The sequence below is a fragment of the Lutjanus erythropterus genome, chromosome 13 (assembly GCF_056507025.1).
Source record: "Lutjanus erythropterus isolate fLutEry1 chromosome 13, fLutEry1.hap2, whole genome shotgun sequence".
In the NCBI taxonomy this organism is placed as follows: domain Eukaryota; kingdom Metazoa; phylum Chordata; class Actinopteri; order Lutjaniformes; family Lutjanidae; genus Lutjanus; species Lutjanus erythropterus.
Window position 1 is genome coordinate 29,352,547 of NC_139329.1, and position 26,264 is coordinate 29,378,810.

General features: G+C 40.5%; 1 protein-coding gene across 1 annotated transcript in view; it reads right to left on the bottom strand.

Moving 5' to 3' along the window:
- Nucleotides 1-1,801: 1,801 nt before the first annotated feature.
- Nucleotides 1,802-26,264, bottom strand: part of ppm1h (protein phosphatase, Mg2+/Mn2+ dependent, 1H) — a 53,724-nt gene continuing 29,261 nt past the window's right edge. Inside the window, exons 4-10 of the mRNA XM_084734697.1 lie at nt 22,907-23,019; nt 21,110-21,194; nt 20,766-20,884; nt 12,711-12,774; nt 8,438-8,545; nt 3,822-3,973; nt 1,802-3,452 (exon numbers count right to left, since the gene is read on the bottom strand). Of these exons, the coding sequence (XP_084590823.1) occupies nt 3,305-3,452; nt 3,822-3,973; nt 8,438-8,545; nt 12,711-12,774; nt 20,766-20,884; nt 21,110-21,194; nt 22,907-23,019 (789 nt within the window). The 3' untranslated portion in view covers nt 1,802-3,304. The remainder of the gene's footprint in view (nt 3,453-3,821; nt 3,974-8,437; nt 8,546-12,710; nt 12,775-20,765; nt 20,885-21,109; nt 21,195-22,906; nt 23,020-26,264) is intronic.

Genomic DNA, 26,264 nt, shown 5'->3' on the forward strand with positions numbered 1-26,264 from the left:
CCAGTGTCACTCACTCCAGCTTTAATCATCGAAATCTGCAAAGTAACTTGTAACTAAAGCTGTCAAAAAGTAGAATGTTTGCATCCACAATGTCATGGAGTAGAAGTGTAAAGTAGCATAAAATGGAAATATTCAAGTGAAGTACAAGAACCTCAAATATATACCAGAGTACTTCAGTAAATTTACGTAATTACATTCCACCACAGGCAGCCCATTGTGCTGGTTTTGGGTTTTAGATATTTTAAGATGAACGAAAATTATATCCGTGACAGCTTTGCAATACGATAGTCCACTTTCTGTAACTGTCCTCATCTCATCCTCACATTGTTCTCATAGTAGTGCATCCCTGAGCCAGGATCAATCAACATCTCATGTTTTTCTGTCTACTGTACAGTTAAACCAACTTTACTATACAGTTACACCAACTCTGTTTTTTAATCAACATCACGTGGAAAAAGATTTTAAAAGGTCAGAAATTGTCCATTTTTTTAATAGAGCAGAAAAGTGAGCATGTAAACCATTTTTTACACGGTTCTAGGTTTCCAAAACGGTACAAATTACGTGTCTTGTTTCAGTAAGATGTACATCACTTACAGTAAATAAAAAGAAAGGAGAGAAGTGTCCACTGAAAACAGTATATACATTTTGTACTTGTAAATTAAGTTACTCTGTTCCATGTTTCACCACTTTCAGCCACTTGTACAGCAGTTAAGATACAACATTTGTGCACAATTAGTACAAGCTGAAAACTACAGCTAAACTTAATGAACTAAACTGTGGAAGACCACTGGGTTAGGGAACGGTATTGAATGTAAAGAGACATAAGGTTAGTGTTGTCTATTTAATTGTCTGCAGTGATAGTTTTACTTAAGTTCACATGTTAAAGATCAGAGCGATTGTCACTGTTAGAGGCACCTGCTGTGCATGAGAATGGGTTAAACAGGGAGAGTATATCCAACAGATACTGAGAAATGGTAAAAAATAAGGGCATGACAGTTGGGTTTTTGAACATAATATATATAAAAAATATATTTTGTACAACAGCATGTCCTTCACACAGTTCCCTGGGAAGCTTTTTTTTTTTTTTGCTTCAGTGCTTTTTCTGAAAACGTTTTTACAAATCTTGCAGATACGTAAGTAAATCATAACAATGTAACGGGATAATGGCACAGCTAGCAACTGACGACGCACCTGACGGAGCAAACAGCCACGCAAAGACGACGATAATTATGTATGTTATGTGTGATACAATTAAAGGAAGAAAATTATGAGGTAGATGGCTGACGGTGAATGAGCGCAACAGAAAGACTAATCTGTCACTCCATCTTAAAGGGACAGTTCACTCCAAAGTCAAATATACATTTTTCTTTTTACCTTTAGTCCTACTTATGTAGGTATTTAGCTAGCTAGCTCAGTGTTGAGGAGAGCAAGCTTTCCAGATGATTTCTTTCTTGTACGCTGTATGAGTGTTTCCGTAAACGACTGATTAGAGGCTTTCAGTTTTGTTTCCATGTGCACATTAATGTCACTACAGCAAAAAACTTAATGATTGTAGTTATAAGCTTAACACAACAGAGGAAACTCTCCAGACAAAAGAAGATTAAACAGTCCCTCTGGGAAGTTGTGACGTTACAGTTTTGTCCAATCACTGCAGCTTTTCTGCAAATTTGACCAATCATCGCAGCTTCCTGTGAGTTTCGACAATCACTGCAGGCCCCATGTGAACCACTTCAGTGGGTTTTTTTGTATTTGTATTTTTTTATTTTGTCATGGGTGAGGACACAGCAGTTATTTTTTTTGGACATTTATCAATGCTCTGTACTATTATATTTTATAATTCTGTGCTTGCTGTTTTGACTGAAATAGATCTGCTTCCTTGCACTTCTTCATTTAACAACTAAAGCTTATTTTGCTTGAATTTTTGTAATCCTGAGCCTTTTTGGAAAGTTTACTTAGAACACCCAGAACAGAGTTTGATTTTATTCTCCCCGGAGCAAAAACAAACCTAAAAAATGCAATTTTCATTTGCTGCCTGCTTGTAATCAAGCATCTCAGGCTGCAATAATCCCAAAAATAGCCAGCATAATCACGGAGGGATCGATTAAATAATCAAAAATGTTGTGTGGCTGTACAGCTTGTGTAAATGCGCACACAATGTGTCTCTTACTGGGGAAATGCATACTACAGTATTCCCAACCCACGACCCATCCCCTTATTAATTATAATGTTAACTTTCAGGACCCAGCCTGCCTGATGCATGGATTAAGCGCAGTGCCTGCAGTTGTAACCGCAGTTGACACGTGACTAATGTACATGCTTAGTAGATGTACGTAGAAAGAAAATAATCCCTACATGAAATGGCTCAGAAGGCCTGTAGGTTATCTTGAGTAACTGGGATAAATGGCATATATTTTTGATTTTGGGGTGAACTGTCCCTTTACATATGAATTAATCTATAATGCTGAACTAGATTCAATAGTATGATAAGACATTGTAAGCAGTGTCACATGTGGCCGGCTCCTCCTGGTAGTGTATTCTTCATTTGTGTGTTTCCTTAATTTCAAAGGAAGCAGCGTTCCTTAATGGTGAGCACAGTATTGCAATGCAATACAACTGTGTTACAAGTGAACAAAAACAGCAACAGCAGCATTAGGAGAAGCAGCTGACATACTGTCTAGAGAAGGCCTGAAAGTTTTTTTCTCCTATGGACAACAGACTAACAATTGCACACGACTGAACTTCATGGGGCAGAGAAGGTTTGACTTGTATATGCAGGACATCAGTCATCAGGTTAGTTTTTTTTTTGTTTTTACACTGTACAGGTGTTCAACTAAACACACTAATCAAATGTCTTACGCGGGGACTATTTACAATTTCACATTTATAAATATTGTGCATTAGTTAGTAACAGCAATCCTGAGATGCACGTCACCATCTCATCCACGAGAGCCCAACCTCTCGACCTTCAGCATCGCCCCGAAACAAGATTCAAGATGGCTTCTTAGAGTAAAAAAAAAAAAATCAGTCGTTCAACTTTTTGCCAGCTCTTTTCAAGATTCAGTGTCTTTTTTCATACCACACAAAAACAGATCATCTGGATTGATGATGATCAAGGGGAAAAACAGCCAGGACAGAAATTCTATCTCCGACCAGAAACGTCTGGGATCCCTCGGCAGAGGAGGTGGTCCACACTAAAGCATTTTTAAAAAGAGCACAAGGGACAAGAGGAAACTGCAAAGAAGTTGGTGGTGGGGGGGTCAAGGCAGGGTTATGTTTCCGTGGTGGCTGCAGCTTCGTAGCTTGGCTAGTTCTGCTTGTTGCCGTACATAAGAGGAATGATGTAGACAGAGATATCGTCACCAGAGCCTAATCTGTCGTTTGATATCCTCCAGCCTCGATCCTTCAGCACCCCTCGTGCTCTCATCACCAGGTCTTGAGCTGCCATTGTGTACCTGACATAATAAAAGTGATAAATGATTAAGGCACAGTCATAGCATGGTGATATACAATTAGATAAACGGGCACATTTAATCATAATTATTCAAAATATTTGTCTAAACACCTGCCTGCAGCCAGATGAAAAAAAGAAAAATCAGAAAACATTGTGAACTTTCAAAACTGAGCTTACAAGAGAAGAGTCAAAGCGCCCCGTTAGTAATCTCACAAGCTTTTCCTTCACATCAGAGAAATGACTTATCTAAATGTTTGGAAATTTGCATAATTACAACAAGATAACAATGTTGATCCTCTACAAATAAGACAGGGGTGAGAGGGAGTTCAGGCCTGACTGGTGACAGCAGCTGGGTGATGAGCGAACGTGCCTGTGCTGGTCGTCTGGGTCGCAGTTTGCCAGGAAACAGGTGACTGCCTCAGCTACTTCCTGGTTAGAGAGCACGTCCCACAGACCGTCGGTTCCCAGCACCAGAACGTCGTCAGCGCCGTGCTCGCACTGCGCCAAAGGGTAGACTTTGACCTGAGGGTGAAGGGAAAAAAAACAGGCAAGGGTTGAGAGATGGATGGTTCCTAGGAATTTTTTGAGCCTGTTGCATGAATTTCCAATCAAAATGTCACATCGAGGCTGATGCTGCATTCACACGCTGTTGGCAGGATGGGAAGACTGGGAAAAACACCCCTTATTCCAACATGGTAGTCTTTCCCACATTATTCCAAGGTGGTTAACCCCAGTGCTGACCTTGTACTGACACTGCTTTTGTTGTGTTAGCAGCTTGTTACTAAGTGAAAGTAGATACAAACAAGTGTATTGCTCCTACAAAATAAGCTGAATCAACAATATTAAAGTTAATGTTGGATTTTATTTTGGTGTAACTGCCAGCAGTGTTCACTTGCTGCCAGTTTTCTTGACACTTCTGTAGCTCTTTTCACCAAGTAGAACATATCGTTGATGTCTACCTCCGACTTTGAATTAGGAGTTGGAGGCTCATGTGAACATTTTATCTGCTCCTGGCTGCTAATTACAGATCAGATGATATGACAAGAATGCGGCACAAGTTCTATTTTGAAGGTTATGAAATTTATGAAAAAACAACTTTAATGAATATAATTTATGGTGCTGTTAGATTGCTGCTAGACTGCCCCTTTTAACACAGGTTTAGCCTCCTTGTGTGTGACAAGCCAGGAGGCAGTTTTGTGAGTGCAGAGAACATGTTGTTTTTGAAAGGATAAATGAACTTTGATCCTCTGGTGTTGTTGGGAATGTTTGGATCGCACAGAAACTCTGTTCGGCATCCTTCATCAGCTGTGCAGGTGAGTCTGTGACAGGTGCTATTAGCTTAAAAATACAGTACACGTGAAGTTTGCAGGCATATTACCTAAATCTGTCCATGGAAAATGTTTTTTCCCGGCTGATATCTTAGTTAAAGCAAGACTGAGCTAGCAAAGCAGTTTCGTGTTCGTATGCGTGGTATTTATTCAGTTTGCTGCAAGTGCCTGAAATGACTTGAAAGGGACAGTTCACCCCCAAATCAAAAAAAAAAAAATTTCCTCTTACCTAGATTGTTTTGATGTGAGTTGCTGGGTTTTGGACTGTAGAGATGTCTGCCTTCTCTCCACCATAATGGAGTTAGATGGCGCTCGGCTCGTGGTGCTCAAAGCACCAAAAAACTACATTTGAAAAACTGAACAGCAATGTCTCTTTCCAGAAATCATGACTGGGTTACTCAAGATAATCCACAGACCTTGCTGTGAGCATTTTCATTTAGCAGCTACTTTCTTTCTAGTGGAAAGATTGCAGTAGATTCTACTACAGAAAGAAAGTAGTTCTGGTAGATTCTATCATAGAAAGAAAGTAGTTCTGATATATTCTACTTCAGAAAGACAGTAGTTTTGGTAGATTTTACTACCCAGATATGAAACTACACTCAACAAAGTCTGTGGACGATCTTGACTGATCAGGTCATGATTTCTGGAAAGAGACATCGCTGTTGACTTTCTCAAATCCATTGTTTAGTGCTTTTGAGTTTCAGTGCCATCTAGTCTCATTATATTCAAGAGAAGGCAGACATCTCTACGGCTGATATCTCCAAAACACAGCAAAAAACACCAAAAAACAATCTACATGCATAAATAGATAAAGGAAATAAACATGTTTATGATTTTGGGTTGAACTGTCCTTTTTAAGCTCATCCTCTAATGTTATATTGCTTAATTGAAATGAGTACCACAAACAATACAGAAACCTGAAAATACATGCAGGGCTAGATACCATTTTATTTTGTAATATGGGTGAAATTACAATCCAGTTTCCATTTTCTTGGCACATCCTCCTCTATGTATTTTTCTGAAAGCAACTACAGAGAAGAGATGTTACTGTGGCAACTCTTGCGAGGCACAACCTCTTAAATTACTATGCCTGAACAAAAGCATACAATAAAAAAAGCAAGCAAAATACACACAGTGGCCTTGGACTGCCGTAAGTTTGGTTGCTTCAAGTAATTCCTTTGGGGGAGTTTCCTATTCACATCAGACACAACGGCTTGCTGCAGAGGCTGCCGTGAAAAGAGCACTGCATGCCCACAGCAGCTGTGAAAGCAGTCGTAATAGAATCAGATTGACCTCCATGTAGGATCATGAGCCTTCATGTTGTGGTAAACCTTGTGATTTAAGTCGGAGAGAGAAGGACTGAGGCTATCAATACATGAAAGGGAGACGGCGCTTCCCAGAATCCATTTCAAAATAGTGATTTCAACAGCAACAAAACATCTCTGGAGGAGGGGTGATGACAGAACATTTGATTTCTGACCCGACGCCTATATTTATCTCATGAGTATCATCTGATGACTGCAAGTGTCAAAGTCAGCTTTTTTCATAATAGGGCTGGGGTGATACATCGATAACATTTGCTACTGTTGGGTGTGAATTAACGTGCGATACAGCAGATGACCATCATATCTGGGTTTTCAGTGTTTCTGCTGGTCGCTGCTGAGGGGCAGCACTTCTGTCAGCCATGAAGTGTGTAGATCAGCTCACACTGCAGTATAATAGTTACTGAAAGGCTGTGTGTTGGGTTTGCAGCCTTAGCTAGTTTGAATTGCTACTTTATCTGCCCTAGCGGAAAAGAAATCACACGACGAAAATGCAGTTCATCTGATCACATTTGCTACTCTTTTACTTTTACAAAAAAAATCATGTTTATGGTTAAAATAGACCCTTTCACAACATTAGAAAGGACTTCCAGCAATCAGACGGACTTTTCGTCGAGGCAACTAGAACTAGCCAACGACAGCTCAATAGTATTAACCAATCACAGCACAGCAGGGCAGGACAAGGCGGAACAGTCTGGAGAACCTCCATCACACAGTTACTCTCAGGCCCGCCCTCCTTAAAGGGGAAGGCTCAGCCAATAACACAGGTGCAGTGGGTGTGTAATTCAACTCAGTTACTTAAGCAAAGTACTAATACCCCATGTGGAAAATACTCCACTACAAGTAAAAGTGCTGCATCCTAAACTTTACAAAGGTAAATGTAGTACTATAGCAAATTTTTACTGAAAATGTCAAAAGTAAATGTAGCATCACTAATTGTGTAGTAAAATGGTCCCTGTCAGGGTTTTACTATTATATCTGATGTTTGTGGATTAATATTATTTCCACAATAATGTTTATGTTGCATTTTACTATAGATCTTTAGTATATGTATATTGAGATATATATATATATATCATATATCATGGAATAGCCTAAAAGTATCAAGATATTATTTTTAGGCCATATTGCCCAGCCCTATGTTATGAAAACTTAGTTATTCCAACTTGACATGTCTGCAGGAAGGGTTTTTCACTCTCCCACCTCTCCCACACATATGATGTCTTTATTTAGTCACTGTTTATTTTTCACTGCATTTAAACATCCAGCGGGACCGCTAATGCTCAGGTTTGACATAGACTAATAATGTGTTTACTCTCAATAGTGACTGCAAGCATCTCGGAGGAAAAGAAATAAAACATCAAAAAGGAAGCTGAACTATGACTGAACTCACAGGCCAATGAATTAAAGATCAAGAGAATTCATGGGCTTCGTGACTACTGCAATCATGTGCGGTAGACACTGGGAAGGAAAGGAGTCATTTGAGAGCGAAGGCCGGTGGGGAATGTTAATGTGCAGTGTGTTGACCACGTAGTTCTCAGTGTGGACTGCTGATGGCTGAAGGCATTTTACATGGTTACCTCTGCGCTCTCGTTTTATCAGGAGGTTATGAGGTAAAATAAAAGGAAAGCTCCATCATAAACACTGGAACACTGTTGACACACCGCTATTGATGGTGTGAGCTGAATTTCCATTATTCTGTTTTGTGTTTATCTGGTTTAAATGCTGGCACTTCAGTGTTTGGACATTCAGCAATTTAACAGGAACAAATGCAGAGAGGAGGATAAATAGACACATACTGACACACCGTATGGGATGATAGGACCCCAACAGTCCTGCCAGCACTGTGCATTATATACAAATATATGCAATTGTTGGATAATGTAGCATATTTATTATTGCATAGTATTCTTAACAGACACATACAGCATGCTACAATGCCAAACAATGGCATAATGCAGCACACATTATGCACATAAGTATTATATTTAACTTTCTAAAACTTTTTAACTTAACCTCTTAAGTGTTTCACATTTGTTTTACTGCACTTTATCACCAAATTAAATTCCTCCTAAGTTGTGCATTTAACGAATAAAGCAATTCTGATTTGTATATCCACCTTTTTTGTGTGAAAAAAATCATCCCTTATGTAGAGAATAATATTCACTATGGATACAGTAGTGTAAATGTAAAAAATCGCTAATTAAAGTGACAGTTTGAGATGAGTATGTAAGACAAAACAAGGATTAAGACTGTTATACAGTACTTATGTGTAAAGGATAATGTGAATTTGTCCAGAGGACAAAATGGGGGACAAAATTCAAAATGGAGCCTACCTCTGGGCAGCAGGACAGGAAGGGCTTAATGTAGATGTTGGAGTCGTGCACTTTGAGATTGTGGTCCCCGAGACCTCTGGTGACCCCGATGGTCGCCAACACACGAGCCTGAAGAAGATCAGAGGCATGTCAAGCACAACCTTTAGACGAGTCAAACAAACAAAGCAACAACCAAATCAGTAGTGTTCCAGGTATTCTGTACTGAACAGAAAGACTTTTAATCTTTCCCAATGATCTGAACTATCCCTTTAAGGGATATTTCAAGCTTAGTGCACACACAACTACAGTGTGGCAAATACACACAAAACCAGGAAATAGGTCTGTAAGTAAGACATAAGTTTGGGTCATAATTTTAGAGTTTGCCCTTTTTTATCTTCCAAGTTAGTTTGGCTAACGTGGGGATTCATTTAAAAGCCGTCTGCTTGTGTTTCTTGCCCTGTCTGACTACTTCTTAAATGATGTAACTGCACTCCCACATCTCAGCAACTCAGTGCAATATTGTCAAAAAGTCCAAAAGTAGGCCTGTTGCAATAACCACAATTTTGAAATACCATGCTATTGACAGGCCAGCTGCAGGGGATGGCAAGTAACCACAACAACCGTAACGTTCATGCATTTTCTTTTTTTTTCACCTTCATGTTTTGCACTTCAGTGTGTGTTAAATGAATGAATTGATGCTCGAAAAAATTCAACAAGCATTGAGAGGGCCGGTGACAGTTCAAAATCAAGGATGGATCAATACTGGCTGTCCGTGATCTGACTTGAAACTTGGAAGCTGTAAGCTTTTCCATGTTTTATGTTGTTTTAGTTTTTTATTTTCTAGGTTAACCAGTTAAACTGGGGTGATGCTGGATTAATGTGGTCATATTAAGGGACAGTTAAGCGGCGCCTCATATAAAGTAAAGTAAATAATGAGACAAGTAGGTCAAATGCTGGTAACTGTTTTTACCTGTTGCTTTTTGTGGAACTAAATACCGCAGTGTGAGCTGCGTTAGCTTTGTTATACGCTGGTCCTGGTCCTGTCTGTGTTGCTCCTGTATGTAAATTTACTTTATAGACATGCCCTGAAGGATATGATACAGTAACATGTGAAAAAGAAATGGTAAAACTGCAGAAATTCATGTGCAACATTGTGTGACTATGACTAGCACCCAGCAGCTAGGTGAGAGGAGGTCAGATCCACAGATAATGCTGCATTCTGCGTTGCTGTACCAAATTACCTCATTTATTATAAATGAAGAAATTTGCCAAAACAAAACCAAAGAATGGCGCTAATGCCACATAATGTTCTATTGAGCCAGCCTAAATAACCACAGGGGTAATTCCATCATCGGAACGACCCCATCCAAAACTACAAAAATAAGACCGGAGTTGAAATAAATTGGAATGATGAATTAAGCCTAGAGAAGCAGAGTGGTGGAAACTTGTCTGATAGATCCAGTAGGGTGTGATGAGCTTTTGACAGCTGTAGGTTCCTGTTCCTGAGCACATAATTTGACCACAACTGTTCTAATGAACTGCGTGTAACTGTGAAGCAGGATATTTTTGACTATGCGCACACAGACTCCTCCATGTGAATCCTCCCTGGATGAAGTTTTCACTTAGTTCATTAAAATACTATATGACTCCAGTGAACTTTCTGTAAGTCTATTACATTCATCCCTTATAATTGTAAAGAATAACCTGCCTGACACATCCCCTGCCACATTTCTCTGACAGATACGGGCTACTCCCACTGGGAATCTTTATCTGGATGGATGAGCAGCATTTAGGCAAATAAACACAAGCTCATTGTCAGCATCTTCCAGTTTTGTGAGTGCCTAACGATCGTTCCCCAAGCCCCAGGCGCCATCAGACTCATTTGTAAGCTGTGCAAAACTCTTTTTGACTCCTACTGTCTGCACAGATCGCCACCGACGTGTCTAAAAATGGCTGCTGGCACAGGACTGGGGAACTGGGCTAATTGAATCTACTGTACAGCGAATGAGACAGAGCGGCACATAAGGACAGAGAGAGGGCGACTGAGGCCTGGTAGGAACGAGCCCGGATCAGTATGCAGCACAGAGAGGTGGAGAGAAGGGAGAGCCTTTCAAAGTGGCGGCAAAGCTCCTCCGGCGGAGAAGGGGAAACATCCTGGGATTAATTGTTGAGCGTTGGGGCCCAGCAGGCTGCGCGCCGGGCTTTGAAGTGCTCTGGCGTTCCTCTCCCTCGCACAAAGCCCCCTCGCTCTATCTAGCCATCCATCTCCGCGCCTCACTTCAAAGGGAGAGGACGCGACGTGGGCACGGCCAACTGTGCAAGGGGGTAAACCCGAATGTGGTTGGAGGCAGAGAGCATGGTGGGGTGACATCTGCCCCAGTCATCAGTCAACATAAATCTACTGTCTGTCTGTCTGTGTATGTTAAACAGAAAACCAGAGAGGGCCACGGTGAGAACATATTCACATCTATCATGTTTCCCATCTGACCTTTTCAATGCAACAAGGACAAGATGCCACACCACCACATGCGCAGCATCGCTGAAGGAAAAGGAAATGTCATGAGCAGTGTGCTGAGTTTTTGACCTTTTCTCGTGTCAAAACACTGACAAGATTCTCCTGCAAGTCAATGTTTTAGCAGCATTGTATTCCAATTAACATATGTCACTTTCTGGACAGTTTTCATCCGTCTTAGATCACATTTTCATCGACTAACGGGTACCTCAGATGGGAGTTCCACCTTTGACCCCCAGCTGCGTTAGCGCTAGAACTGCCGTCAGCAGACATTTTACCTGTTTGAATTCCAAACTCTATAATCTCTCATGATTAATACCCAGTTACAAGATGATTACATTTATTCTGTCAGGATATCTTTTAAAATGAAATAACACCAAAATATACACTTTCTGAAGTTTAATTATGTAATTATCAATATGTATGTTATTGTATATAGCAGGAGTCGAACTGCTGGCCCAGGGGCCATTTCTTGCCCACTACCAGTAGTGGCCCTGAGCCAATTTGAGTTTAAGACCCCTGATATAGTAAACTATAATGAATGTATGTATTCACAGCAGTATTTTTCTGTAGGGTAATAACCATCCCATTCAAATTACAGATTAATTAGAAATTACTTAGAATGAGAAACTTTTTAAAAATATTTACAACAAATTTCCTGCCAGAACTTTCACAGAAAATAATCATAGCCTATGGGAAAAGGCTGGAATCAAGGTGATCTAAAACACAAAAGCATAAAGAGGCAAACAACTAGTGCTAGAGTGTCAAGACGAAAATTCAGCAAGTTATAGATAACGAGACAAAAAGTGTTACAAGCGTCCCCAGTCTCCCCTACTTTATGTTCCCAATAATTCTTTACTTATTCTACTGATTAGGACAATTTAGTTGAATTATGTTGTTGATGCTTTTAATGTACACAAATTAATGGAACTCACTTCTATCATAGTTTCTTTGACAGAAACTATGATAGTTGCTAAGCAACCAAGACCCATCTCCAACCACGCAAAACAGTTACAACCAAAATACATACTATACACTATATACCCAAAATGTCCACTATCATTCAACATACTTTTGTGTAAATAAACAGCGTCTTTTCAGATGCACTGCTGATTACCATGGTTACACAAAAATGTAGTATTATATTAACTGAAGCATTACTGACATTAGGCCAGAGCTGCCATGGTCACTGTCTTGCCTTTATCTGTTATAGTGTTGTCGTTACTACTGCATTGCATTGTGGGATATTTATGCTGACGTAGTCTCCAGTGCTTGCACACTAATATTTCCATGAAAATCATATGTACCTTGCGAACTACTGGTTTCATACTATGGTGTCAGACATACTAGTAAATCATATTGCATTTTATTTAACTTTTGTATAAATCATATATTTAAAAAAGAATTAGGAAAAGTCAGGTACCAGCACTATTGTGGATTTAATTCTAGAAAGTTGTAGCATGTAAAAAAATTGAAAACTGTCCAAATGCCCATCATGGCTGTTCTAGTGACTTACGTTTTACCTGCTTAGGGACATAAAGGCACAGATTCCATTAGAGCAGAGATATTTTCTGTGCCATAGGTTGGTGCAGGATGTGAAGCCTTGTGGAAAAAGGGGCCAGGAATGCTTCCCACTAGCTGGCTCCTCCACACAGTGACAGGAGAGGTTGGGGAGGGAGGGGGGGGCTGACTAATGGTGCCCTGGCGAGCTTTGATTACAGGCGAGGCGCACAAGGCCGTGGGAGTAACTCTGTCAGCAAGTGGCCGCTGAGCACTTCTTACCTTCTTTCCTTCGCCGTAGATCAGGGGAAACTTTAGGTCATCGTCCTCGATGGTTTTATACGCCCTGCACAGAGGAGAGAGGACACTTTAATGGGTTTTTGGTTTATGGCAGGCAGCACACACGTGCCCTGGAGATGCATTGCCTCCGCGCCCCCCCGCAGGCCATGCTGCCGAGGTGACTGGCACAGAGACAAAGAGTATGCCAGGAAGAAAATGTTGAGAGGAAAAAAATCCACCTAGACATCACACAGAGAACGACACAGAGCTTTTGCATATTTCTCTCCTTTTTTTCTTTCTAACTGATCTTGTAAAAGTCTCCCTAGCGACAAAGAGTGAGACGTCTATGGATGTCTCTTGGATTACTGTTGGTTTTCTGTGACTGTCTGCTGCAGCTGTGTGTGTGTGTGTGTGTGTGCATGTATGCATCTGAAAGCCTGGATGTAAAGCAGCTGAATGATGCAAGAGTATCCACGTTTACATTCCCCCACTCTCAGAGCAGTGTTTAAACTTCCCCAACCGATGAATAATTTACCATCTTCAGACTGGGACCAGACAGATCTGCAGTACAAGGAAAAAATACTCTATAATACTGTACTGTATGTATTCATGCCAGGTCTAGAGATACACTTTTCACCTCTACAGCTCAGAAACTTGCACTCGTGCTCATAGCGAGAAGATTTTTTCCACCCATGAGCAGTTTTACTTCAGAGGAACAGCTGTGTGACTATACAGTATCAGAAACATTACAAATTTGAGCCAATTTCCAGCAGAGCGGCCAGGACAAAGTTTTCCATTCACAACTCACACCAGGTGCTACGAATAGAAAAATCTGGCTCCGCTTGAAGGCAGAGTCCTTACCTGGATCAAATAACATTCAGAAATACAGGTGGAAATGAAGGGAAAAATGCTTCTAACTGCCATAAAAACAGTTTGAAGTGAATTTAGAATGCCTTCGGTGGAAGAAAATAACAGCTATCAGGACTGAAAAGCTGCTTAAAACAAATGTTAAGTGTTATTTGCAAATATCATGTGACCCAAGCCTGCCCCACACACCTTATCCAATGTATTTCAGCTGCTGTGAAGCAGATTAGCAGGGACTGGGATGGTTTTTACATTACTGCTGGTTCCACTCAGAGAGACCATATGTTTCCACCTTAGGCGAGCGCTATACTGCTGCACTCAGCACTTTTTTAACAGTGTGCAGAGCGAGGACTATCACAGAAAACGCAGCCCACAAACACAGAAATACAGTTTGAAGCCCGAGTGGAGAGCTGAAGCACATAATAACGGTCCGTAGAAGAGTTTCCTCACTAATGTTTGCAATATTCATGGTGTGGAAAAACCTCTAAAACAGCAGTTTGATGATGTAGAAGTTAAACTGAGCATTAAAAGAGGTATTAATTGAACTGGGGCAAATCTTACCATCATACGCAAGTCTTAAACGCACAATATGTAAATTCTGCTGCTAAGAGTCTCTCGCATTTAAACAATAGACCCTGTTAGTGCTTACGTCATGATAATGTCACAGTTTTAGCTGGAGGTATTACATCAGAGTAGGATGTTGTTCAAAGTGGTAAAAGCTCAAAATTTAAAATCATTACATACCAGCTGTCAGTGCCAGCAAAAAAAAAAGAAGACTATAAAAGCTAAAAGAAATTGTGAAAGTATGAACCTCACCACTCACACACATCTGCTGAAAGTCCAGGGCATAAAACTATCACCTCTAGTGGCTCAAAGCGGTATTCCTAGACAGGATGGGTCGGGGCTAGCTGGCTAGCATGCTAACATCAGGAGATATCTCTGCAACACAGTACATACATGTCTTTGATGTAATATCAAAACTGTTATTTTACTTTCTATTATTTGTTTACTTTCTCCTGATAATATTAGCTATTTTTTTTATTTAAATTCTGGCCATATTTAACACATTGCTCCTTTAAACAGCTACCATTGAAGATGAAAATCTATCCGCCATCTGATGAGGGGATGTATTAAAGTTGTGTTCACATTACATCTCCTTCCTCACTCTCTGATATGTTGGACATATCCTGTGTTTTCCCGGAAGTTCTAACAACAAGTGGCTAGTAGGAAACGTGCTGTTGCCTTGAATAAATCACAGATTTCTCACAGACAGTCAAATAATTATTGGAGGGATTCACTGTAACAGCACCCATTGGTTTGAGAACTACTATCGGAGTCCTCAAGCTTGTTATCACGGAGGTTGCCAAATTAGTTTTTTGCGACCAGAGCATGCGCAGTACTGGTGGGTGACATACTGTGACTTGGGCAGTGCTTGGTTTTGGCTTGTCTGTTCAACAGGAAATAATGGCGGCTTGTCTGGTCATGATCTTTATTACATTTATTACAACTGAACAGTGCACTCAAATATGTTTCATTTACATTTTAACCAAGAAATAGGCCGTGTAGTACTCTAAATAGGACCATAATTTGCAAATGAACATCATGCTGTATTGAAAAGACTTGAAATTATGTATTGAGACCATAAAGTAATTGGGAAACTGTTTTCTGAGGTCATAAATCAAGTAAGAATTAGCATCGTTTTCTCATAAGACTCCATACAACTGGACTTTTTTTGCAACCAGAGCAGTTGCCCCCTGCTGGCCGTTAGAAAAAAAGGCACTGGCATTGGCTTCACTTTTCAGGCCCAGAAGCTTCGTCCACTTATTCTACTTTCTATGAGGTTTGAAACATGTAACATAGGTCTTGCGTTTTTTAGACATTTTAATGCAAAACTATTGAATATTATAGCTTCTTATCTGTTGCCATGCCACTCCAAACTTCTTTCATTTGAGTATTTCACCTTCAAGAAGCGTAGTCTCCTAAAAAAACACTACAACACAGAGACACATTTTATGTCATTATTTCAAAGATGTCTTGGATGAAATCCCCAGAGCCTGCTGTCGGGGACACTCTCCCTCTCGAGACGTTTGTTTACAGCGAATCCATCCTGTCAGACTTGAGATAACAAGTGTGTGACAGAAAGAGAGAGATACACATTAATCCTGTTATAATACCTGCCTCTCGCTCTGGGACACGGAGTTAAAAAAAAAAAAAATGGCGAGGAGACTTGCTCAAGGGCCGTACTGTTTGACCACAACACTGAGCGCTTTCACATTCGAGGGCTGTTTGGACGGCCGATACGTTGCAGAGCGAGGGAGTGGGGGAGGGGGGGAGGAAGAGAGGGATGCAGGGAAGGAGGGAGGGAAGGAAGAAGGGGGTTGTATCATCCTCTCTGCAGGTGACGAGAGGCGGGCGGCAGAGGAGAGGAATGATGTCATCTCTGCACGGTGCAAAGAGGGGCGACAGAGAAACATTAGCAGTGTGTGTGCTCAGCAGCATCCTGATCTGCACACACTATTATATACATCTCTACACACACAAACACACACGTCTGCAGACTTTGAGGTGACATTGTGGCGGGCCTGTGTCAGCACCGGATGAGTCAGACAAATTGGAGCAATTGACAGCTGGGTTCAAATAAACTTTCTGGCCAACCTTGATGGGCTTTTCTTAGACTGAGTGGTGCTTTCAGGAGCACCAGTAAATGGCAGCGACTCTCTGAAAGTAAGACGTAGGTCTCAAGCTAGAGTTGGATATTATCTGGATTTTAAATGTTTTATTATGTAAAGGAATAAAAAAAACATTCACAGAGCTTTTAGAAAAGGTGCAGACTAAAAATATCAGTTTTCCTAAAAAATTCAGAAAATTTTGACGGGTCCAAAATTAGTGTTTTATTTATCTCTGTGTGATGTGTGACGTTTGGTTCCTAAGCAACCACTACAGCAACCTGCCAACCAGTAGGAGGGGCAGTGCGACCGCTAGTAGCTAAATGTTATCAATAGCACCTTTAACCATTCTGATTCCGTTCTTCGCAGCAGAGTTATGGGAAACGCTAATTACCAAAGCTAAATATAACCAGTGGAAACTGACCAGAGCTAATGTTAGCTGGGTAACCGTAGTCGTGATGGTCTCTTTTCTGGTTTCTTGAGTATTTTGTGGTTTACTTTACTGTGATGACAGAGTAGTATCTCGTCCTTGTAAAGAGTTTTCTAGCATAGAATTTAAATTGAGATGATTGTTCCTTGACTGACAGTCTGAGCTATTCATCTGCTACTCAAGAAACTTATTAGGTTAACTGGCAATAATGGTAGACTCACAATTTAATGAAACAAATGGAGTAGGGCTGTGTATTAGCAAGACTCTTGTGATATATCTATCATGATACAGGGGTTACAATTCAATATACTGCGATACCCTGCAATAAGCAAGGTAATATATTAAATATTAAATCTGAGTTTTAAAGCTGCCTTTTTATGCAATCAGAACAGTAAAGATAGATAAAAGCACTACTATCAAGTGTTTGAGGTTTAAACACGAAATGAACCAGTCCCATGAATCTTTGTGTGTATCACAACATCACAATGATACAGTTTTTTAAGAATCAATACAGATCAGAAAACAAAGTATCGTGATACTTTTCTTACACCCCTAATTAGAAGACGGGAAGATATGCATGCATTCAATTTGCATGCCTATAGGCGCAGACAGATCAATAGCCACGTTGATATATGGTGAAATGTCTGTAGGAATCAATAAGCAGAATCGAAATGACAAAGTTTTCTCTGTGATTCCTTTGGATCCATAAATGTGAAATCGATTCTTATTTGGAATCTGTTCTTGATTCTAAAGGCATGAACGAAGGAGGAACAGGAGAGGGAGTGATGACAGTGATAAAGGTGTGTGTTAGTCTCCCCCCTCTCTCATTCATTGTCTATAGGATCAGGGGGAGGACAGACACCCCAGCAGGCATGGGCACTAAAGAGAGACAGCTTGAGCACCATTCACTGTCATTTATCATTGCTCTCCTATGTGGTCTTCACACCATCTTTTTTCATTTTTTTTCTATCTTTACATCGTACTAACCTTTTTTTCCTCTCCTTCTTTATCTCTACTTCTATCTTTGCACTCTTTTTACATGCAATTTCTCTCTCTTTTGTTCTTTTTTCCTCCCTTTCTCTCTGTCCTCTCGCTCCACCATCCCCTCCGTCTGGCTGGCCATGTTTTGCCGCGGTGTTTGGATCATGTCGAACACGGCCGACCGCTCAACATTCATCACTCTGGGACAAACAAAACCGCCCGCCATCCTGGACAGCGTCCACCATTACAGTTTGCAAACGCCAAAGCCAGCACACACACACACTCACTCTGGCCGAGGAAGGGGAGGTAAAGAAAGCGGGGGAGGAACACAGAGAGAGGTGGGCTGCAGACCTGTATGCCTTCATTAGAGCATGGCCTTGATCATGGATGCCTTTGAGGGAACTGGATGGCAGCTTACACCCACTCACACTGGCTGCACATAGAGAGCGTACATGTACAGAGAGAAAGCTGCACAGACATAAAAAAAAATATCCTCTGTACCTATAGAGCGTCTGAACTGCACCTATATGAGATGACACACTTAAGTCACCCCCACGCACATCAGAGCAATCAGCCACGCCGGCTGACGGGGTACTAATTTAAGACCCAGACTCAGTCCGGGTGAAGTGAGCAGAACTGGGTTATGGGTAGAACCTGATTAAAAATACATCACAGGCCGTCTGCGCTGCTGAGACAGTAAGCAGGCAGACGGGAGGCTCACAGTTCTGGGCCCAATAAGGAACACAGCCGCCGACTGACCTACATCTGCTGAACCGAGCAGCGCCGCAAAACACAACCGCACGGAGGTGGTGTCAGAGAACATACTGCTCAACTCTCCTCCATCACCTGCACCTATCACTCGTATATCTACATGCATGAGTGCATACATATGCAGAGCACAGTTTCTACAGGCGGTGGACATAATTAAACACACGCAGAATAGAGAGCTTCAATTTTCAAAGAACCAAAGCAAAAAACACAGTGGTAGTATGACTGTTTATAATTTTTCTTTACTGTTACTTTATCTCTAATCCACAGCAATTTAAAGGCACACATTGTTCTTTTTACTCAGCGACATCTATCTGACTGCTATAGTCACCAGACATATTAAGATTTTATATACAAAACATATGATCAACTAGCTAAAATTAGCTCCGCCTTGGTTAGTTCTGAATTGTTAAAGTGGGGTTGTTTAAAGTACTTCTCCATAGTCAGTGTATTAGCAACAGTAGCTGGCAGTCGACATGCCTCCATGTTTGGAGAAGCAGCAGGAGTCCCAGTGTAGAAAGCTAAGCAATGTACAACTTGAACTAACAATATCAGTTTAAGTGTGTATTATATTAAGAATGATTTCTTATATAATTATATTTTTTCTTATATTCTCAGCTTTACTTTGCCATCACATAGCCTTTTCTGACAGGAAACCGTCACGTAAACAATAAATGTAAGCCATTATATAAGCCAACTATCGCCTGGATCAGTTTGGTGAATCCAAGCTAACCCTTGAAAACACTGAAGTCAAACCATAACACAACCAGGGCAGCAGTTAGACAAGCAGCTCCCATGTTCTGCAAGGTTAAATTAGTGATTATGTCAAAGGAGTCTGGTGGCTTTGGACAGAGTGATACAACTGTTCATGCAACCAGTTTCCCATCAGAAAAAGACTGTCTGATGGCAAAGTAAAGCAATGAAAATATTATAAATATAGCATACATATAAGTTGATCTTGATTTTTTTAGGTGGCTAAAATACATTTGCCTGCTGACCCTCTCCACTGTGGTACATTGCTTAGCTTCTTACACTGGTACTCCTCTCCAGTGTTATATTCTAATATATTATATTATGGGATTATTATTGCTGATTTAGTACTGTGTGAGCAGCATTTTAATGCTGAAGCTAGCTGAGGGGGAGCTGGTTTTAGCCACTTTATATACTTGTGTTTATTGACTGTGTAGCCACGCATTGTATTTTATTTTATGCTCTTTCTTACTATAGCTGTCAGGTTAATATAGGAGTAAAAAGTACAGTATTTCTTTGTGATGTATAGCATAAAATCTGCATATTATTACTACGTAAGTACCACATCCATATATTACTTGAGTGAATACACTCACTGTCTTTATATTCTGTAATTAATTTTTTTGAAAACAGGAGGAGCATTTTCTTTTCTTACTGTGATAATGCTATTCTCACACATCTGAACACTACTTCCCTTAGTGGCAAAAGCTGCTGCACAGGTGAGACACAGGTGTCAGTAGGGTTTATGTGTCCTCATTATGAAACACTGTTGTCTTTCACACATCAGGGAAAAAGTTGTAATTGTTCCACAGTTCACACAGAATTTGGGCACACATCATTTGTTTGCTTCAATGCTCATTTCTGATCCCCAAGAATGCTGATAATTGGCACTTACCCTGTTATTGCCTTACTTTTGGGTCCTTGCCACAAAATTAAATTAGATAATCTACCCCCTGGACACCTCTACTATCTTTTCTCTCGCTTTTGCATTTCCATCCGTCTTTCTGCGCTCGCTCTTTTTGTTCTTCTTACGCCATCTTCCTCACTCTCTGGCTCTCTGCAGAAATATAAAGAGCCAGGTCCTCGCTCTGCCCACAGATTCCTTCTTACCCTCTTCTCACACACAGAAGCAGAAATGTCAAGGCCATTTCCTGGCCTCCCTCTGACAGTGAACCTTTGAATTGCTTTATTTTTTTACACAAACTGAATGGGATGGAGATTGCTATTATTGGCTGTTTTCATCAGGTACATTATAGAAAATCACTCAAACGTAGAGAACGTTTCAGTGAGGCATAATTACATTTGGCTAGGTAGCAGAAATTATTTTCACACAAAGTTCTCTCACATGCCTCATAAATGGATTCTTCCAGATACACAGGAAGTGTGAGGATGTAAAAAATTGAACAGTTTTAGCGTTAAATTATTTAGCAGGAAGGCAGGAGAGAAACTTACTGTCACACATGCTGAAGGAAAATGCAAAGTGGAAAAAAAAACTGTGGTATCCTTGAAATTTGCATTCTGTGTCACTTATGCATTGTATTAGATCTTAATTCAATCAATAAATCAGTCCAAAAATCAATGAATTAATGAGTCACCCACCATCCCGCCATGGTGAAGTCACGGTACAGCATCCTCTTCCCCACCTCCTTCCTCTGGACTCTCCTCGGGAATTCCAGATGTGTAAACTCATTCCCTAATAAGTGCGGCTGCATGTAGGCCTTTGATATGAAATGAAAAAAAAGAAAAACAGAAAAAGAAGAAGATTGGCGTGCCCAGGGGATAGGAAAAACAATTCCATAGTCTATTAAGCTGGCAAAGAGAGCAGGCAGTGTAAGAGAGTCAGAGCTAAGCATAGCCGGTGTCTCAACGGGAGGGGAGGTCAGCCCTGCTAATATCTGACAGCTGTGCTCACTAGAGAGGAGCTGAGAGAGGTTGTGTCTTACCAGGAACTGCAGTCGCCGTCTCTCTGACTCTGGCGTAAACTCTGCTGACATGGGGATGACTTCCCCGGCCCGGATAATGATAGCTCTGAGGGATGGAAGCAGACAAAACAAAACTCTGTTTACTTAAGCTGGGACACTGTTGCTTCTGCTGGCTGCAGGGCACCCAAAGGTGATCAACATCGTGTGTGTGTGACATTTCAAGTTTAGAGGTGTGAGAAAATATCAGTGCACTTTAGTATCACAATATTATGTTTATGATACTATATCAATTCTCAAAAACACTGTGATACATAAAAAGATTCATAGAAGTGGTTGATTTATTTCACGACACATGATCTGTATTTCAATATTCGCATTTTCTCTAAAACAATATACTGTTAGCGCTGAGCAATATGTTAAAAAAATCAAATATGTTATTTATGACCAAATACCTCTATGTCAATTGTGACAATATTCTGTCCCTCTGAGATTCTGTGGGCTTTTATTTGGATTTTTGTGGCCGAAAATGCCTGATTTCACTGCTGCTTTTCTAAAAAAAAAATAAAAAAAAATTGTGAAGCATGTTGCAATGTTTTGTATGGTTCATTAAAAATCAAAGGCAGCTTGTTCTGGTGAGAATAATTCCTCATTCTATTCTGAGTACTGACTCCTACGTAACGTTATCAATAAAGCTCAGGATTACAAAAATTAAAATGAAAAAAATAATAAACAATAAAACATTGAGTCAGTTCATTGAGGTTTATATGTATGATTGGTGGAACTCGTGGGAAGCTGCAGCAATCGGTCAAACTTGCAGAAAAGATGCAGTGACAAAATTACGAGGTCTTGGAGAATTCACAGGGATTGGTTGAAGTTTTGTGATAAATAATCATCAGTAATGTGGATATAATGACTAAGTGGCTAATGCTTCTCAATCCTTCAATGAATAATAGCTCATAAAAAAAAAACTTTTATTAATAGTGGAGTGCGGAGGAGGAATTGAGGAATCTCACAGCCTCAGAAAAGATGTTCAGACAGTCTGGCGTTATGGCAGCAGATACTTCTGTATCTCTTACAAGATGGCAGCAGCGTGAACAGGCTGTCGCTGGTGTGGGTATTGTCTTTAAGTATCCTCTCGCTTCCTTTAGTACCGCTGGGATTTAATTTTTCAACAGTCTGTGCGGCCTCGCCGAGCCATTTGTTTACATGAGTTGGCTCTCGTCTTCCTGAATCACTTCCACAGATACGCAGTGAGATCATGGAGTAGCATACTGTCGCTGTCCAGTGAAAACCACTTATCTCTCATGTCTTTCCAGATGATCCAGTGGCTTTGGAAATGGTTTGTTTGGCTTAAGAACTAGGATAATTGTCTCGTAAAGGAGCACACCCTCCTTCAGTTTTATCAAAATCACCAAATCTGGAGAAAAGTGTTTTTCATAGGACAGTGAGAATTTGGATTTTTAGAAAGACACGATTAGTTAGTGAAATATTAAAAAACAAAAAAACATATGTTTATGAGACGTTTTATGGGGCTTGTGGTGGCTTGTGGCTTTAGGCAATTGCCGACCTTTGCCTAATAGTAAGTCCCCCTGACAATATCAATCTAGTATCAAGATACTGCATAAGCAGCAGTGTTGTTATCTGCACTGTTCTGATTGCATAAAAAAGGTAAACAGTTTTCCTAAAACTAGATTTAAAAAAATACTAATATACCATCTTGCTTAATTGAATCGTAACTCCTGTATTGTATAGCCAGATTCCTGCCAATACACGTATGCAAGGGTACACTCGTTTTGTGTGTATGACTCTGTCTCTCACCTGCTGTCCCCAGCGTTCCCAACGTAGAGCTTCCCAAGCAAATAGATGACTACCAGAGCAGTGCAGCCACCTGAGACGTTGTAGACTGCCTTCTCCTTTTCTATCTGCACATCCTGAAAACAAACACACGCGCAAATTAATCGTCAGATGAGAGCACATAATCCAAACCCATCATCTGCACGTAATCATGTTCCTAATCATCACAGCAGCCTTCAAAAACTTTTTCCTATCACGCAGCGGCACATAACATTTAAGCAAGAGCCTGATACTCAGTAAAATATTGCCTTGATGCTTAAAAGCCGCCATGATGCTATTATTAATTATAGCAACATAATGAATTCATTCATCAATAGCACCATGAGTCAAGGAGCAATAAAACGGAATGGAGACCAAAAGGATTGGAGGGAAACTTTGGAGGGACCGCTGGTTATTACACCAGTTAATTAGCCCAGATTAATTTGTTGCTAATTAAACCAAAAAAATGATTTGAAAAAGCCCATTCTATCAGTTCATTAATTAGATGAATAATTAACCTGTCAACGAATTAATCAAAATGCTAACATAAATTTGAACCGTGCTGCTCACACTTGGTTTTAACCCTTTTATGCTCGCTGTGGCTATTGTTGGTCTGTGGTTAACAGCTCCTGAGGGGCCTTTAATCGCAAAACAGAAGCAGGAAGTTATCCCGGAGAAATGGATGACCCCTCCGGCGCCTCCCTCGCATCCCTCCTTCACCATAAACAGATTGAGTGGGATGAAAAATGTTGGCGAACACATTTGCAGCCAGGCCATCCCTAACATGTTTTCCCATGAGGGATGTTACCCCAACTAAATCATATCGCCTTCTGCTCCGCTGCTGACGACCTCCATCTGATCACAACTCTGTCAGCGCGTGTGCATGTGTGTGTGTGTGTGTGCATGCGTGTGTGAGTGTGTGTGTGTGTGTGTGTGTGTGTGTACAGTAAGTGTTTCTCTGATGGGAGACAGCAGAGGATTGAAGTATACACGCTTAGAAATAAGGGTTCCAAAAGAGTTCTTCCTGAAGGGCTTCGACCCAGAACCACTGGTTGTATTGTAACTCTCAGAACCCTTTTTTGAAGAAAGAGTTTGTCAACCTTTTTTTTATAAGACCAGAGGTTCCATCAAGAACCCTTTTTGGAAGAAAGAGCTCTTCAATGACTGTTGAAATCCTTGAAGATCCTTTTTCGTCAAGGGTTCTTTCTATCATAATATAAAAGGGTGTTCTGCAGAACACCCTGGGTGATTTCTAGATAAAATCCTTGACGTGTAGATGGGTTCCTAGGTTCTTAATAAAACCCTTGGAATTTAAATGGTTTTGTGGTAGAGCCCACTTGGTGGGTTCTAAATTAATATCTTTGGAATATAAAAGGGTTTTTGTCACAATCCTCTGGGTGAGTTCTGGATAAAACCCTTGGAATATAAAATGGTTCTTGGAAGAACCCCCTATGAGGGATCTAGATAAAAACCCTTGGAACATAAAAGGTGTTTCAGCAGAACCCTCTGGATGAATTCTAGATAAAACCCTTGGAAAATTAGTGGTATATTCTTATTAACACCCTCAAAGGATGGAAAGTTTCTAGAAAGAACCCACAGAATCCTTTATGTTTGGTTCTAGGTTGAACTCTCAGAAATAAAGGTGCTGACTACAACCACAAAGGATTCTTCAGCTTGTCCTCATAGGAAAACCCTCTTTGGTTCCTGGTAGAACCTTTTACAAAGGTTTCACTAAGAGCCCTTTCAAAGTCTGTATGCATGCAGTGTATGTATAAATATGTCTTTGTGCCTGGAAGCAAAATCGCACACACGTGCACACAGCTGTGCATTTTGTGTGTATAAAAAGAAATCATTTGTGTGATTGCCTGTGTGTGTATGACTTCACATGTGTGTATGTTTGTGTACATTTTTTGTGCAGAATATTTTGTACAAAACAGAATTAACGTATGTTTGGATGCATGCACTCCATCAGCCTTTCCAGTTACAGAGCAAACACACACACACACACACACACAACACTGTTGCAGCTGGACACATTTCTCAGGAGTGAGGGGGCATGACGTGCGTGTGTGTGTGTGTGTGTGTGTGTGTGTGTGTGTGTGTGTGTGTGTGTGTGTGTGTGTACTGGCGAGGGTGAACAAATGTGTCCTTCACCCTGAATGAATTATGAATCCATAGTGAGCCATACATATTTATCCTCGCTGTATCCAATACCTCTTGCTGCAGGCAAAGTCTTTAATAATGAAAACGTCTGCATAAACATCTACACCTTTCTCCTCTCCACTTCCGCCAGGATGAATCTAACAACCGAGCTAAATAATCAGCAGGCACAGAGAGAGACATGCAGTGCCAGACAGCACACATCCCATTCTACCAAAATGGCATAGTAACTATCATTCTAAAGCAAAACATGTTTCTGCACCTTTTCAAGTTAAATTATTATTAAACGGAAATAAGAAAAAATGCCACGAGGTAGGACTGACAAATCAGGAATTGTAAGATTGGAAATCACTAGATATTATTTAAACAAGCATGAATTCTCAATAGCTGTGACCAGCTATTGCAACGTAACGTAGCTCATGACCAGTCTTTCTCTAAAATCTTGTGCGAGGCTGTAAAATCCATTTGGAAGTTCTGTGCTTTTTTGCAATAGGCCACACACACTCTCTCTCTCTCTCTCTCTCTCTCTCTCTCTCTCTCTCTCTCTCTCTCACACACACACACACACACACATTGACCTTCAAGCCAAATCAGGGAACTTAAAAAAATTAGGCTAGGGAATTTTCGTGGACCGTCTGCCCAGCCTGAATTCCTGAAGTAATCGTTCTGCATTTTCTGCATTTATTTTTATTTTTCGATGACACAGGTTTGTAGTACAGCCAGACTTTTGACACACTGAACTGCCAACTCCATCAAATACACCAGGCTCAACTTCACCACACCACAGACTGTATGGAGTGCTGCAGCTGTCGCAGGCCAATCACATGTTGCATGCAATCTCAGAGCAGTTGCAGTGATTTTTGGTGATATTTGGTTATTTTGTTCAATACATTAAAAGTATTTAGTACCAATACCAAGCCCTACTCCAATTTCACATATATGACCCCATCTGCCATATAACAAAACATGACTGAAGTAATTAAAAAAATTATAATTCTAGCAACAAGCGAGAGGACATTACAGATAGAATAATAGAAGCAGATTCCACTGAAATCCAAAGAACAACGTGATCATTATACACAAAAAGTCGTCCTGTTGTGCAGCACACATCCACACATCTCACCCCACCAAACTACATTAACTGTCATCTTAAGGCTGTGAAAGTTTTATTTGAACAGAACCT